At 31.0% G+C, this 18,359-nt stretch overlaps 1 protein-coding gene across 2 annotated transcripts in view; it reads right to left on the bottom strand.

Moving 5' to 3' along the window:
• The window catches only part of Ibtk (inhibitor of Bruton tyrosine kinase), a 75,035-nt gene that overhangs the window by 9,471 nt on the left and 47,205 nt on the right, over positions 1–18,359 (bottom strand). The window contains exons 20-26 of one of the 2 annotated variants that reach the window (XM_047558165.1): positions 16,308–16,429; positions 14,098–14,210; positions 10,658–10,806; positions 9,058–9,221; positions 7,235–7,327; positions 6,538–6,684; positions 743–892 (exon numbers count right to left, since the gene is read on the bottom strand). In XM_047558165.1, the coding sequence (XP_047414121.1) occupies positions 743–892; positions 6,538–6,684; positions 7,235–7,327; positions 9,058–9,221; positions 10,658–10,806; positions 14,098–14,210; positions 16,308–16,429 (938 nt within the window). The remainder of the gene's footprint in view (positions 1–742; positions 893–6,537; positions 6,685–7,234; positions 7,328–9,057; positions 9,222–10,657; positions 10,807–14,097; positions 14,211–16,307; positions 16,430–18,359) is intronic. The other variant, XM_047558166.1, reaches the window with a different exon arrangement.

Here is an 18,359-nt window from a genome sequence, read left to right as displayed (position 1 = left end):
CTCACCAATATGTAACTAGTAGTCAACATAAAGTATGATACCAAAAAAGGTAATCAATAAACATTTGCCAATTTTAAGACTATGTATATCTTACATAGCATCCAACATATTTATAAGTCTATCATAAACATAATTTTTACTTATAAGACTTTTATGTAAAAAGGCTGTTTTATATGTTTACATTGGATACCAAAAACAGAGAAAAAAACTGAAACTATTCCAAAGGTACAATAACAGATGCTTGGATGAGTAGATTCTGGTATATCCGTACAAAAAAAATACTACTTAAAACATGGGTGAGTCTTGAAATAATTATGCTGAATGCTGAATAAAATATGAAAGATTATAAGAAAAGGCATATACTACATGGTTCCACTGATGAAAAACTTGAAAAAATACAAGCTAGTCTTTACCAAAAAGGTAAACTGGTAATTGGGGGAAAGGGGTATGAGAAAAATTCTGAGAATGATTATTTTCATTATTTCAAATGTGGTGAGGATTTCACATATATGCACATATGTTAAAACTTCAAATTGTATACTTTAAATACAAGCAGTTTATTGTAAGCCAAATACCTCAGTAACTATTTAAAATTAAAAAAAAAAGAGGAGGAGGGAGGGAATAGACATATTAATTTTAATTTTGAAAGTAATAAAACTGCCTACAAATTTTTTATCCTTTCAGACCATAAAACCACCATAGAATAGTTTAAAGTTAATATATAATAGTTTTGTTTCATTACCTTACAACTTTTGGAGCCTGAGAATTTTCAGTTCCTTTAAAACAAACTTTTTTGACATGATCTCCTGAACTATGGCCAATAACAGATTTTTTTTCTTCTAGTAAGAAATCCCGGAATGACTTGGAGGAAACTGAATGTAGAGAAGATGCCCTGAAAAAGAAAGCAAAGATCATGTTAGAACATCCATTCTGTAAAATGGAATTGCTGGAATTTAATAGAAGATAATACAGAGAATATATATGTGGAAAAATTTTACAACCATATAGTTTTCAATATAATGTTGGATCCTTGCTATCAAATGTTAACCAGTCAAAACTATACTATAAGAAAAAGAAATCAATGGACAATACTTTACCAAAGATAAACCTACATTTTGAAAATAGCAATGATGACTGAAATACCTATTATAACTATGCCTCAGATAACAACAGCAGCAAAAATATACTCAGGAGAAATTAAAGAACTGGTGAACTCAGCAGAGGAAAAGAAATCAAAAAAGAACAAAATGGAATTTTGAGAACCGTAATATAATGTTGAAAACACAAAATTAGCACTTGAATGTACTTTGTAGACTGAGGAGTCAATAGGCATCATATAATCAACAGAAATCTCTGAATCTGAAACACAGAAGTGAGAAAAAGTCAGTCTTGAGGATTTTTTTATGGAATAGTAAAAGTACCTGAAGCAGAGGAAAGAGTGAGATGGCAGACAAAAATAGTTAAACAATAGCTAAAAAATTTTCCAAGTTTGGTGGAAGAAAAAAATTAAAAATCAGTTTTAGCAAATATCAAAGAAGATAAATGCAAAGAGAACCACACTTAGGGTCATCATAGGCAAACAACTTGAAACTAAAGATAAAAAAAATCTTCATTAAAAGCGACCATGGAAGTATAACACAATATGAAAATGGCTAGCTTGTTTTGGAAATAATGAAGTTCAGAAAACTTCAGTGGAAGTGGAAAGACATCTTAAATGTGATGAAAGGAGGAAAAATGTCAATCCAGCTTATACCCAAGTGAGTGAGCTTAGAAAAGAACTCTGTGCAAGTCAAGTCTTAAAATTATTACAGCCCTGGACAAACCCTTAGTGCAGCATTGGGGGAAGCTTGAGATACAGGAATGCAACTAACATTCTTGATGTAGAGGAATTGTGAGAAAATAATTGCTTTTTGTTTTAAGTTGCTTTACAGGGAAAATTTGTTATGCTGAATCCACATTTAGACATCATTTACCCTCAGTAAAACCTGAGACAATATGAAAAAATTTCCTTTACAGATTTGTATCAGAATCATAACCTACTAAGGTATTCATATTAACAATATTCCTTCAAGAGAACTAATCTGACTTTGGCTTTATCACAAAATTTCCCCAAAACATTCACATATACAGAACATAAGAATCAAATACACATAACTTCAAATTCCCTTCCCAAATCCTTTCTCCCCTCAAAAGCACACACATCTGAAAGGTGATTATGATATAAATTATGGTGTGTATCATTAATTGTTGGGAACACTGCTGGCAAATATTCTTACTAGAAAATTCCCTGAGTGTTTCCTATAACTCATTTTTCTAAATACAGAAATACTGTAACTATCACTACTGAAAAGCACAAGTTGTCAAATTCATTCTAGTGATTAATTTGGGGACTCACAGATATAATACATGATTTTTATCCTACATGTTCTTTTTTAAGAAGTTACTTAAGATAAAAGCTCTCTAAGAATAAATATAGGTAAGACTGCTTATAAAATATTTATTAAATTCACATATTCATTAATTTCACATAGTGATTAATTATAAAATGTGGTATGAACAATTCTTTAAATAAATTCCACTGTTCTTTCCACTGATTATGCCATAATTTGATAGTCTCTGATTTCCTGCAATTTTACTTTCCTAACTCATAGATATGGGCTATTTTCCATTTGAGTAGCCACAGAAACTTCATGGAAAAATATTTGTAGACATTTATATCCACATGAAAATTAACAAAAAATGTATTTCTCAGCTAAAGCAGCCCTGAAATTTTTTCTTTAATGAATTAAATTTCTGGCTCAAAAAGGCTGAATAATTGAAAACTATTCTCTATATGTTAGCTGGTGCTCAACAGAATTTAGAACAATTTGTTCATACATCAAGCCAGGACATGAAGACTGCATTCTTCCACTCAAGATGACTGGTAAGAAATGTATTACTTCTCCAAGTAAAACACTTGAAGATGAAAAGTGGTCAAATCCCATACACACTTGATGTTCTCAGATTAGATTTAACATTCAAATGGTTAGAACTTCATTCCAATGCAAAAATCAATTGTCTTTAATACTTTACACTGCCACATCTAATTGCAGGCAACAAAAATAAAACTATAATTGGGAATTAATATACTAGGTGAAACAATGTGTAAACAGACTAGCAAAAATTCTACCAGAACCATAAACAGATTTAGAGGGCTAATTTGTAATTTGCAAATGATGAACTGAACATTAACTTTAAGATATAATATAAAAACATCTCGTAAAGAAATAAATTCTCATTAGATGATGATGATGTATCTTTGAGAAATATTAAAAAAACACTATAATCATGAAGACAATCTATAAACACCATCTACAAATCAAATCAGAAGGCTAATTTCATATTAATTGTTTACTTTTTTAAAGTAGAAAAAAGTGTAAATTCTTTCAGTTATTTTTAAACTAAGGTGTACAAGGGATGTTTTCAGGAATTTCCAGCATATATTACATGTATGCTACTCAGGTACTCTGTGTACCTGAGTAAAAATCAAGTTACTATTATAAAGAATACTGTGGTTGCTTCATAATTTTAAACATAATTCTATACATAATTAATATAAAATTATAATAATTTCTAATCATACAAACCAGCATACATTATATCTATTCAACAATTAAGAGTTCAATTTAAAATTCCTTGCAGTTTTTGTAGAAATTTCACAAAGAAAATTATGAATTCCTAGCACTACAAAAACAGTAGGAAGAAAGAAAATTAACAACCTGATATTTATTTCAATTTATATTAAACATGTCTCAATGTTCCTATATATCAAATATTAACTATTTAATGTGAATGTGGTCTTTAAATTTATAATACATGTTTTCTGATTTGTGCCATTAACTTAGGATAAAATCTAACAACAAATTGTACATGTACATTTATTCTAAATATATACTTATATTTACATATACATTTTTACATATATATTTATTTTACAAGTTCTTTCAGTTCACTGTTTAATGAGTATAAATAAAAACAATACATATATTCAAAAGAATTTTGTAGAAATCAACTATAGAAGATTCTTAACAAAAATGTAGTATTATAAAAATGCATAAATTATTAATTCTATGACAATCCAGATACTTCTCACCTTTATAATAATTCAAAATAAAATTGTAATTTGTCATAAAATTCATAACTCATTTGTGTTTAAATTTTCCAATTAGGTTTTCATAAAATAAATGTATAATAAACATTATTTAGATTTAATAGTTGCCAAATATTTCTCAATGAAAAGTATGCTGATTATGTGTTGGGCCAAATTTCATGGCATTTTTCTTCCTATATTCCTAGACTTCTTAATATTGTCATAGCAGACTCCTTTTAAAAGTTAGTGCCTTCAGGGACTCTGAGCTCACATTACCAATAATTACTGGGGAAAGATTTTGCCTACATTTGAACATTAAAGTCTGAAGTTTCAGAAAAATAACTATTCTTCCCTTTAATACTTTTTCCTGAAACACCTAAGCTGAATAGAAAAGCAATCGGAAAGGTATAAGCCCACCTAACCAAAAAGAATAAGATATTAGGAGATGACAAATTAAAAATAACAACATGTTTTTGGAGGATAGCAAAGAGGCAGAGTGGTAAAACAGGTACAGTAGAGTGGGAATAAAAAGAAGCCTATCATCATTTAGGTGATAGTATTGTGGAAAGATCAATAGCCTGAAAAAGCTCATACATTGGTATTAAATTATGAATTAAGTACATGGCTAAAAATGTGAAAACTGGTTTTAAAGTTTATTTGTGGTATGATTGAGAATACCAGATATCCTAATTTCGTGTAGTCACATGACTGCACCTCCTATACCTTAGCAAAAGGAAAATCTGATTTAAAAACACTAGTAAAATAGAAAGGCAGAAAAAAACTGTTTGCTGTGTACAAGTTCATACAATAATAAAGTGAGTAAAAATCTATAGCTACTGATGAGAACTTCAGTCTCTGCCCTAAACTACTTACCCTGATCCGCTTCCAAAATGCTGGCAACCAAACATATATACATTACCAACCAAAAATTAAATCTGTTCTTTAAAAAAACTGACATGCCCCCGAGGCATGGTGGCACAGGTCTTTAATCCTAGTGACTTGGGAGGCTGAAGCAGTAGGATGGCAAGTTTAAAAGTCACCCTCAGTAACTCAGCAAGACCAACTCAAAATAAAAAATAAAAAAGATTAGGTTGTGGCTCAGTGGGTTAAGTGCCCTGAGTTCAATCTCCCATATCCCATCCCCTGCAAAAAAAATTGAAATATCAGAACACAAGGAATAAAGAAAACTCTTTACTTTTTGCTTTTAAATAAGGACACCAATTGATGGCACAGCTAAAATAACATTACAAAGCCAAAAGCTTCCAAATGTAGTCCTCTCAAATTACAATAATTTTAGTATGTTAATAGTTATTTCAATAATATTTTTTTCCCTCTTAGTATTTTCCATACTTTTGTTTGGGGAAAATACAACTTGATGTTGTTAACAGTTATACCATAAAACCTACAAAGACAATGAACAAATTGTCTTATTACCAGAAACTAGAAGAGTGCCTTGCATGTGGAAGATGTTTAAGAAATATTGATAAATTAAAAGAGTTCTGCTAAGACCATTTTCTCAAGTGTTATTCTCAGTTTTCTTCTACTTCAGTATTCACATTTTTGTTTTTACTTTCTTTCGTCAGTAACTGTACTTTAGACCTCCCAGTGGCCCTGACTGACATTGTGTTAGTTCCATCAGTAACACTCAAAATCGAATGGCATTCCCCTTCAGTAGGAAAAATATTCCCTCTTACAAACAGAATAATGTGATATTAGAATCACTGAAGGGATTTCCCCAAACTAAGGGTGGCTACCAAGATCCTCCTCAATCCCTACAAAAGGAATTGGGTTCTACTTCTTCCTTGCCTGTCACACTACTTATGTAAGTACTTCTCTAAATTGGTTTCCAGATACTCTGATATGGTCAACAAAGAAAAAGAAGGATGGAAGAGAAGTAGAGTACAACCTATTTTACACATCTCAAAATTGCCATTTGAACTCTTTAGAGATTACTTCTATTAATGCTGCCACCCTGGGTAAATTATAATAGAGAAAATATAAAGTAATGTTAACAGCACTGTTTAAAAAGTGACAACAAGCTTTGTGTAACTATGAAAGATATTTATGATACATACAAAAGAACAAAGATTAGGGTACTAAAAATAAAGTTTGCTTTTATGAAAATGTCCTATGGTATATTTTATATCTTAATATAAAATGAAAAAGTAAACTTGTTTTAAGTCACTTTGGCAAGAGATGCTAAACAGAATAACAAGAAGAAATTATATTCACAATGAAAAATACATCCATGTTTGAAAATTGTGATACAATGTCAATACATCAAAAATTAAAACAAACTCCTGCTCCCATTTTTAACTTAAATGCAAAGGATGAAATGAAATATTTGCCAATAAAAGCAGGGAAAAACTCACTGATCTAAGCTAATTTTAATAAAAGCAATAGCATACCATGCATTCACTGGTTTGGGGACTTTGGAAGGAGTGGTTTTAAAAACTGCTTCCATGCTACTCGTTCCTGAATTGTTTTCTTTGGTAGTCAATGCAATCATTTTTCGTTGCTTCTGAGAAAGTTTAACTCCAGGAGAAACCATTTTGCTGAAGATTAAATTAAATCAATTAGTTTCTTTCACTGATCCTGAGAAAGTTTAATATCATGATAAATAATTTTGCTAGAAATTAAACCAATTAGCATGAATTTCTTTAATGAAAGTTAGAGATAATGATAATGTTTTCTATTTATTTGGTGTGATTTTACTACTGGATCAATATGTTCACAAAGTTTCAACAGTGGCAATATCAATCATTAAGTAATAGTTAAAATTGATTCATCCTACATATCATACTTTGCAAGGAGAATTTCCATTACAAGGCTTAAATCTTTGGCTTTTCTTCAGGAACAGACCACATGATCATTTGAGAGGCTGGTTTCAAGCATGTGATACTGTTTTATATAACAGCCAGTCTATCAACTTAGTTCAATATTTACACAGATTTAAGAAATATAATATAGGTTAAATTACCTAGAAAAGGGATTATAACTATTACATCAAAGGCAGAAAAATAATAGGAATGATCCAGTGGACCTTTCCAATTTGGGGGGCAGAAATATAACATGTTTTTTCTTTTTTTATGATTTTTAACCAACCCTAAATTTGACTTAGGTGTAGCTCCACATTTTTGTCTACTTTCTTCTATTTCCATGATCGTTCTGAGATCCACGACAGGAGGGCTGACAGGACTAAAAGAAATTTAAAATTACTGTATGAAAGCATTCATTTACCTCAACCCCAACTTCAATGAAACTATAAATTATATGTAGATTGATAATGAAAGTATAATTCAGAATTATTTAGCCAAATGATAACAAAATTCTTAGTATTAACAAAAACAGGTACTTTCTAGAAAATCTTAGGAATATTCAACAATACTGAAAACCCACCAGAAGTAGCTATACAATAATAAAAAAAATCTACAATCTTTACAGTTTCTAATCTAAATGAAATTTAAGATATAGCTAAAAATAAGTAATATTACTATATACTGAAGAATAACCTATTTATTTCCTTTCAAAAAGAAATTTTATTTCTTTATATATTATATTTCTTTCATTATTTCCATTAGATAATACTTCAGAATGATGTAGAAATGTTTATATATGTATTAATATTAAAAATATTGAGCAATTCATATTGCTAGGCACTTTGTTAATGGGCACTACACTGAAACAGACAGCCTATTTATATTGTTGACTTTACACCAAGCTATTTTTAAAACATGTTTAGTAAAATATTCTAACATCAGCAATTAAAAAAGGTTTCTAGATGTCCCCACAAATTGTTATGTTCCAATTAATTTACTTAGAATGGCAAAACACTTGAGACTAATTTCTGAACTACCCTTAGAACATGAAGCAACATAAACTGAAACATTATACACCTTGTTCCAAATGTACATAACAGAGCATATTTCAAAACGATTACACAAATGGTCAGAGTGATAATATAATCAGTAAGTCACTTGACAGTTTTAGCCTGTTATCAACCAAAGTAGTTATATAAAGATGAAGCACAAACTCTATAGCCCTACAAAAGAGCAAACACTGCATTCTATTTACAAATACTCCTTCATCTGACATCTAAATGAAAGAAAAATATGCATATAATAGATAAATGGATAGCATAACATTCAATAAATATTCTCAGACTATTAACAGTGATCAGTACATTTTGAGAGATATTAAATATCCAGTAAGGTGCATAATAATATATTTTGTGAGATTTTAAAATACCCCTTAAGGTGCTCTATTATGCATGTGTGGAACAAAGATTCTGGTATTCCAGTTAACACTGCATCACAGTCTAAAAGTAGCTCAGAAAGCATAAAGTAAGCCTACAAATTAAAAAAAAAAAGTCTTCCTGAAGGAAAATGGGCTTATTTGAATTTTGTTTTTGTCTTGGTTTTTAAGTTTTTAACTGACATATAAAAAGTACACATATTTATGGAATACCATGTGATCATTCAATACACATATATATTATGAAAGGTTGAAATAAAAGTAAAATTGCCCCCTCGAACATTTATCATGTCTTTATGGTGAAAACATTCAAAATCTTTTCTTTCAGTTCTTTTTTTTTTTTTTTTAAATAAGCAGCATATTACCTACAGTTATCCTATTGTGCAACAGAACACCAGAACTTCTTTCTTCTCTGACTTAGTACCTTACTCATGAATCAATCTTTCCACAGTGTTACCTCCCTTCTTAAGTGGGAGTTTTAATTAATATACACTAACAAAGTAAAATATGCTACCATATACTGCCAATAATATAAGGACAACTATATTTTGCTTGGGCGGGGGATAAGCCTATTATATTGATTAGCAATTAGTATTTTTAAATTTTTTTTCATTTGATTAAAAATGAAAGATAGTTCTCAGACAGAGAGATGTACAACAAAATGAAAATTCTACCTGAAAGAGCCAGCAACCCAGCTGGAAGAACCTGTTGTATCAATTTTGTTACTGGGAATGGGCTGTGGAGTAGATACTTTAAGTATTGATGATTTTTCCCATGGTTTTACATCTTCCCTAGAAGATGTAGAAGTTGTACCATTAAGATATGGTTTAACTTTCCCCTAGGGGAAGGGAAAAAAAATTTAAAGTTAATAAAAGTAAATACCTAGTTTAGTAGCAAATGTGTAGTTGATTCTTAACAAATATTAGTTACATTATAGAAAATCTTATGACAATAAACCATCTAACATTTTCAATTACAGTCTTCTACAGGTTAATGCATTAACCAATTCTCAAACTATATCATTAATTATACCCTGATGATAACAAGCTTGGAGAATAATTTTTAGGGATACACATTTGCCTATTAAATTTCTATTTACACAAAGAGTAAACAAAAATATTAACATTGTACAGTAAGATATGAAGCAAGAATTTTAAATTAATGTTCACAACTTCAGACATGAAACAAAATGAAAATTTGGTATAAATGTCATATAGATAGTCACTCTAATATAAAGTACTCTGAATAAAATTAAAGTCAAATAATACTGATATTTCAAAAGGGACCCCACTGCTATTATAACAGGTCAAGTAAGTTATTAAAACAGTATCTCTATGGCCAGGATAAATTCTTCTATTATTATAAAACATTCACAATATGCCTTCTATTTTCAGACAAATTTTGTCTGAATAACATTTCCCCCAAACATTAACCCTACATTAAAATAAAGAAATCAATCCTTATGGCTTAAAATAAGACAGGGTAGAAAACATAAGTTCCCATTGCCGTAGGAATTCCTAAAAGGTATGATTTCTTTTTTAAAGCAATACTGGGGATTGAAACTAGGGTCTTGCATGTGCTAGGCAAGTGCTCTACCACTAAGCTACAAACCCAGACCTACAATATGCTTTAGGGATGTACAGGGATTAAAGAAAAACGAGTCTGTCTCAATAAACTAGACATTTTCCTTCCCTATACATTAGAAATTATAGAATAAAATGTCAGAATGTTTGAAAAATGCCCTTCTCAGAGATACCCAGACTAGGAATCCTGCAGCTTAATGTCAATTATGCTAGACTAGAAGAACTGAATCATTCTAGCTTGTTTTGCTCTAGTTGATACCATGAAAGGAACTGGCAGAATTTGAATTAAGACTTATTTTCAAATCACTTTTTCTTTGATAATTTTTACCTTGTGTTCACTGACATTTCACAAAATACAATTCAGTAATTCAGCTACAAATATATTTTTCACTGTCTACACAGTTACTATATTTTATATCATTATATTTTACATCAATACTATATTTCACTTGTAAAAGATTAGAGATAACATTCATAATGGGTTTGAAACAGTCACTGAAATCTCTAAACTAGAAGATTTACATAAATTTGAGAAACTAACACTACATATATTGTATTAATTTTATCTTCATAAACAACCAACCAGAACAGCAGTTCAATGTTCGAGCAAAATAATGAAAAACTAAAGGTAAACTATATACAGACCTAAAAACTAAAGATTAAGGAAACAGTGCTTAAAAATAAAACTAACCTCAATCTTATCTGAATGAAATCCTGCTGTGAAATCAGGGGACTGTAAATCTCTAGGACTACCCACACCTGCATAGCTTCCTTCAGAATCTGATGTCAATAGTTCTGGAAGAGATTCCACAGAATTGGTCTTACCAGACTTTAATAATCCTAAAGTGAGAAGTTAAACAAAACAAAACCAAAAAACTCTTTAAACACATAGCATTAAACATATATGCATTACACTCAGTCAAATAGAGAGTTAAAAGTTTCCATTTATCCAGAATTTATAAAAATTAAATTATATGCCCCACACCAAAATCTTATCACTCAAGCTAACTGGAGAAAGATATTAGTTTAAGAGGAAAAAAATAAAATGAAAGAGGTCATAAAACAATAGTTTTATTCATTATGATTACATGCCAATTATGCAATGAAACTGAGGAAGACAGTTTTTGGGGATCTGCTCTGAAGCAATGATCAAAGACCTTTTATCCCCCAAAAGAAAAAAAGGAAGAAGAAATTAAGGAACTCCAGACTCCTCTCCTTTCTCTTTCTCTCTCTATAAAGAAGTCTCTGCATTTATGCAGAAAAGGACTAGCTTCATTCTGTGTCACAAGAAGCACTGTGGCCTTTTTGCCTATCCTTTAGCGAGCAGACGAGCCCAGTAGCAGAGGTTCCTAGGAAAGTGATTACAATGTTTGATAGTTGGTGGTTTTTTTCCCCCGTAAAAAAATCTCTTCTAATGGGAGTATTTTAAATTAGTTTATCTCCTGAAATAAAAATGTTATGAAATTTGTATAACACTTCTTATGTAACCTAAGGTGGCCTAAATGCCTGCCTTTGTTTCACACTTGATATCCAGCTTCATTAGCATAGTACTCATTTCAAATACAAACAGAATAAATTAAACTTTTGCTTAATTTCAGGTGATCATTAAAACATTTCAAATTTTTTAGAATCCGGATGAAGTATCAAAATAAATTTAAAAATAAAGATTATCTCAATTGTAAAGCTGTACAATTGATTTAAAAATAAATAAAACAAACTATCTCTTATATATTAAGTGCTTTCACATTGACAGTAAATCAACTTGACAAGCTATTTGCTTCTTTTGCTGTATCACTGCTAAAATATTGGAAATAACATTCTAACTTTCCCCCACTATAATTTGAATATTTTTGGAAATTTTTCATCTAACAGAGTACATTTAAGCCAATTAGAAATAAACCCAGACAATCAACTGGATGACTTCAGTGGCCAACAATTATTTTTAGTCAAAAACACTCACAGGATATCAATCATGTAACTTTAAGCATCAACACGTATGCCTTCACACAACTGTCTTCAGTGAAATTTGCCACATACTCTAATTTTTTTCCACAATTAGGTCTACTGCTTAAATTTATTCTTTTAACCATTATCAGTTTTGGCTACAGAAAGAATGGTACAGCAGGAAAATCATAGTACTGGAATCAAGAAATTAAATTCTATTTCTTTTGCCATTACCTCAAATCACTTAAGTTTTCTGAGTTTTAGAGTAAGGAACATAAATTATTTCATTACTATGGTCTCTCAGTTCTGACATGCTACAATTCTAACACATGTGCTAACAATAACATTATTAAAAGCAATCAAATAGCTGCCTTTTTCATGTCATTTAGGTGACTGGGAAATCATTAATTTAATGACTATTTATTTATCCTTCCATCCATCTACCCAAGCCTCTCCCTAAGGGCTAGAGATAACTCACAACAGAAAATACAAAACTATAGTTTTACATTTGTAAAGGTCTTCAGACATGTGTTTTCCATTTACTATGTCTCCTGATTACTACCTTCAGTGCTTCATAAGCCAACTTAGGTATATTATCTATGCTTTTTATATCTTTTATTGATCTAAAACAATTATTGTTGACATTTATCCCCTGTGAGCTTTATTAACATTCCAAGTACCTCATTTGTAATAGCTAATTTTTAAAAACTCCTTTATCCTGCACAACACTATCTTTTCCTACGAAACAAGGCTTGTCTTTTTACTTTTCAGGGCTATCAAAAGTACTGTTGATAGAAATTATACCAGGTATGTCTTAGTACTATAGATAGACACACCTACTATTTTCAAAAGTCATATACTAACATCTCATTATTTTATTGTCACATCTTACACTTTATCTAGACAAACTGTTGAAAATTTAGATAAATCTAGATCAGATGAACCTAGAATGTACAGCAGTCAATAATATAACTGGCCTAAGTTCTGGGGAAAAAAATGTGAAACAAGGTATGGGGGATACTGTTCTACTTGAGACTAAAGAGACAAAAATAAGCAAAAGCAATTTAAACTTGAGAGAACACTGGGTTATTTTAAAACAATTAATAAAAAAGGCTATAAAACAAAAAAGGCTATAAAACAATTTTGAATACTCATGGAAATCTGGATATAGAACATAATACTAAATAATACTAGTGAATTAATGTTAATTATCTTAGGTATAATAATAATAATATGGTTTTATAGAAAATGCTTTTATTCTTGGAAGATTCATATTAAAAGTATTTATGGAAATATATCATGTCTAAAATTTCCTCTAAGTGCATCAGTACAAAAAAAGTATTATTAATCACATACACACAAATGTGTGTGTATGTGGGTGTTAATGGTACTTTTCTTTCATCTTTTCAGTAAGTTGAAAGATTTCCAAATAAAAAATTGAGAAAAGGATTTTAGAAAAACTATATCACCTTTTATTTTAAAACCATAATTCCTGAATTTAAAATGTGCTACATTCTACTAGATTATAATCTATTTATGCACATAAATTTCATCTCAGTTGGAGCACTAACATATTTGAAATGAATCAACATGTGATCTCTGTCATTTGTCACCCATACTAACCCTCTATGCCACTGAACAGAATGGTCTTTCTAAAAACATAAATTTTATTAAATCATACCCTGTTTTAAAAATTCATCAACAGTCACCCATAAGCCATTAGAATAATATTCCAAATTCCTTAGTTTGGCAAAGAAGATCTTCCAAAATCTGACCCTATCCAACCTATCTCTTATGTGCACACACACAACATGGCTGTCATGTTGAACTATATGTACACAAAATGGCTTGGGAACATACTGTCCCCTTTGCTTAGTATGTCCATCTGCCTCCTTTTCTTGGTTAACTTCTCTTCATGTTCAAGCTCCAACTGTGACATCACTTTCCTCTAACAAGTTTTCCTTGATTTCAGACTCATTGGAATGCCTTTTTTGTGCTGCCAGAGCAAACTTCAGAGTACTTAACACAATATACTATAATTTTGTAGCCTCTGTAAGGCCTATTTTCTATGTAAGTAACCCCAGCAAATAGCATATAACAGTACTTAATAATGTCAAATGAATTAAGTAATAAACAGAGACATCGAAGACCAGAATTGGAAATATATGCTAAAACACTTTCACTGACCTGTAGATGGTGGACTCTGAATAATATCTGAGAGGTTATAACCTCCAGAACTATCTGAACGCTTACGTGGCTTCTTTTTAGCTTTTGTTTTTGCCTTTTTAAACATGGTTTCCCTAGGAAAAAGCACACATAAAAGTGGAAATGAATTTGAGATGAAACAGTGCATGAACTATGCATTTTAACCAACAGAAAACAGAAACCATGAGAAACATAAGCAAGCTCTACGTAGATCTGAGTAAATTACTTAATTCACTGGGTCTGTGATATTATTATTCTAATCCTGGCATTTCTGTGAAAATTTTAAAAAAGATGGTAAAAAGGAAAATACTTGGAAAAGTAAAACTCTAGCTTTTGCCACAATAACCACTGATAATTGCAGCTATAGCTATATACTTTTGAGCCAAAGGCCTCAGAAAGTGCCACAAAGAGACCATGAACAGAGGCAGGCCAAGGCACAGCCACCACCGTGGGTGCTTCACCAAATACACCAAGTTCACATCAGACATGATCCAAGAGGTGTGTGGCTTTGCTGAGTATGAGCAGTGCTCCAAGGTTACCAAGGACAACAAGTCTTCAAGTTCACCAAAAAAAGGGTGGGACACACATCTGTGCCAAGAGGTAATAAGAAGGCTGAAAACATCCTTGCCACCATGAAGGAAACTGTTGTCAAGGACTGAGACCACTCTCCCCACTATGCATAATAAAACCTTTACAAACAAAAAAAGTAGAACACTGTTCACATTTATTCATACTTTATTATTAACCATGATCTTGAACCAGAAATATCTGGTGACAATCTGTTAAAATTTTCAGAAAATGCTTAATTCCCTAAATTAAGTACTATTTGGGAAAATATGTTTAGGGTCCACAATTGTCCTATTTTACCAAAAAATTATAGATCTCATATATTTTATCCACTTACAAGGTCAGCAATGAAGTGTTACTCTGTATAGGATAATGAGTTATTTATACAAATGTTAATAAATTTATTATAACTTTTAATATAACACATCTGAGTCAGATATCCATAAACTTCTAGTATCCCAAATGCTACCAAACACTGGAAAAAGAGAATTTAAGAAGTAAGTGAAAAAAAGAATACCTCTAGAACCCAAGAACCATTTTTCAGTGAGGTACACAGTGGCTATATACAGTAAATGACCTGAACACCCAAAGATTTCATAACAAGTTATTTTACTAAGCAGAGGGAAAGTAATTCTGTAACAAGTTAATAAGCCTAAAAAAAACACTGATTAGAAATTCTGTTCAGAGCTAGTCAAGTCAGGCCATTATATGGGATTAAATAGAACTGGAATGTTTTGTTGAGGGACTCCCAAATGTCATAACTATAGGCTTAAAATCTACTGAAATAGGTTCCTAGAGAGGAATCTTTTGAAAATAGTACATCATCTCTGGCTGGTGCAGTCTTCTCTGGAACATCTCTAGTTCAATCTCTCCAAAGGTAAATCTCTAGTCTTCTACCAAGATGGCAGAGGGGCAACTTGGCTAAATGGAACCTCAGGATGGATTAGGGATATAAATCTCCTTAAATTCAAGCATTCGCCCTAGTCTTCATAAATCTGATACAACTAATTCTTCAGCATTTCCAGAATTATTTTAGTTTTTCTAAGTCATTACTCTTCAGCAACCACTTTCCAGATTCCAAAACTCAACATAACCTGAAGACGGTTTGCTCCTTTCTTAGTCTCTCTGCTATAGTATAATACGCCCTTTTAAATTCCTTTACTATAATCTCAGCTGGTTGGGAGGTAGTTAAGATCAATGAGGCAGGAGGATCGAGAGTTCAAAGTCAACCTCAGCTATGCGAGGCACAAAGCAACTCAGCGAGACCCTGTCTCTAAATAAAATACAAAACAGAACTGGGGATGTGGTTCAGTAGTTGAGTGCCTCTGAGTTCAAGTTCAATCCCTGGTACAAAAAAAAAAAAAAAAAGATTGATTTATTTATTTGACCCAATATGCTTAAAGTGAAGCCTATACTCTTTTTATATTTATACTTTATATATATATTTGTTATGACTTGCAAAGATTAATTGTATTTATTTTGCATTTTCCAAGACTAAGAAAGAGCATAAATTTTTTAATTTCTTCTTCTAAAATATCAATATAAAAATGTCAAGTATCCAAGACTCAGGGAGGAGAAAGAAAAAGAGGAAGAAAAGGACAGAAAATAAAACAAAAACAGCTTACGAATAATTTTGTTCCATATTTATTTCTTCATTCAAAAAGATGTCTCCATCTTCTATTTCCAAATAGCTAATATCTGGTCCATCCTGATAAGGTGTAATGATTCGTCTATCCATTGCTGGAATCTGTAGAATTAACCAAGTTATTTTTAAATACAAAGTTTTTTAAAATTTAAAAAATAAATACACTCGTGATTTTGGTATGTGCTAACATTAACTAGAAAAAGTTCAGAATGCCTAGTGGCTTCCTAAATTTCCCAAAGGAAGAAAACTGTGACTAGCTTCATTAATAAGTATATTCCATACAACTGTCAAAAATACTTAGAAAAAAGCTCTATTTGTACTACTAAATACAGATTAATCCATTTCTTCTTTTTGTGAACATCCTTATATATATCTTTTGAGCATTTTAAGAAATACATTTATTTATTTTCTTAAAGCATTACAATTATACATAGTATTTGGGTTCCTTTTGACAAAATTATTAACATACGAGGAATTAATTAACGTACAAGGAATTTGATTTCAATCCCCCTTCCCTCTTCCTGCTCCTTTTTCTCCCTCTTCTCTCTCTATTGATCTTCCTTTCACTCCCTTATTTATTTTCAATTGGTACTTTCTACATATACATAAAGGAGATATTCTCTTTGGTACATTTATAAATGTATATAACACAATTCTATTAGATTCATTCCATGTTTCTCTTTCTTTGCTTTCCTCCCTCCCTCATTCTCCTACTTCTACTCCACTGATCTTCCTTGCATCTTTATACTGATCCTCTTATCCCACTACCTTCTTTCTTATTTTTCTTTAGCTTCCACATATGAGAAAACATTCAACCCTTGATTTCTGAGTCTAGCTTATTTTACTTAGCATGATTTTCTTCATTTGTATCCATTTACTAGCAAATGACACTAGTTCATTCTTTTTAGCTGAGTAAAACGCCACTGTGTAAATATGTCATCTTTTCTTCAACCATTCATCTACTGATGGGTATATGAATGGTTTGCCGATTGTGAATTATGCTGTTATAAACATTGTAGTAGCTATATCACTACATTACGCTGCTTTTAGTGTGTTTGGATAAATACTGAGGAGATAGCTAGGTCATATGGTGGTTCCATTCCTAGTTTTTCAAGGAATATCCACAGTACTTTCCAAAGCAGTTATACTAATTTGCAGTCCCACCAACAATGTACAAGTGTACATTTTTCCCCACATACTTGGCAGCATTTATTATTCATATTCTCAATAATTTCCATCTAACTAGAGTGACATGAAACCTTAGTAGTTTTGATTTGTATTTCCCTAATTGCTAAACATTTTTTCATGTATTTGGTGGCCATTTGTGTTTCTTCTTTTGAAAATTTTGTTTAGTTCTTTTGATTATTTATTCACTGGGTTATTTGTTTTTATTAGCATTGAGTTGATGTTGGATTTGGATTTGTCATATATAGCCTTTATAATATTGAGGTAAGTTTCTTCCTTCTATCCCTAGTTTCTCCAGCATTTTTCACATGAATGGTTGCTGTATTTTATCAAAGGTCTTTCCTATGTCTATTGAGATGATTGTATGGTTCTTGTTCTTAATTCTATTTGTGTGGTGAATTACACTTATTAATTTGCATGTGTTGAAGTAACCATGAAACCCTGGGATGAAGTCCACTTGGTCATGGTGTATTATATTAGTATGTTTTCTGAATGTAGTTTCCTAATATTTTATTTAGGATTTTTTGCATTTATGTTCATAAGAAAAATTGGTCTATATTTCTTTTCTAGATGTGTCTTTGATTTTGGTATCAGGGTTATATTACCTTCACAGAATGTAATTAGGAATGTTCCTTCTTTTTCAATTTCATGGAACAATATGAGAAACACCTGTGTTAGTTCTTATTTAAAGATCTGGTAGAACTCAGCTGAGAATCCACCTGGTCCTGTGCTTTTCTTTGTTGGTAGGCTTTTAATTGCAGTTTCAATTTCATTACTTAATACTGGTTTGTTCCAGTTTTCTGGATCTTGCTGATTCAATATGGGTAGGTCATAAGTGTCTAGAAAT

The sequence above is a fragment of the Sciurus carolinensis genome, chromosome 7 (genome assembly GCF_902686445.1).
Source record: "Sciurus carolinensis chromosome 7, mSciCar1.2, whole genome shotgun sequence".
Taxonomy (NCBI): Eukaryota; Metazoa; Chordata; class Mammalia; order Rodentia; family Sciuridae; genus Sciurus; species Sciurus carolinensis.
This window is presented reverse-complemented; position numbering and strand designations above follow the sequence as displayed.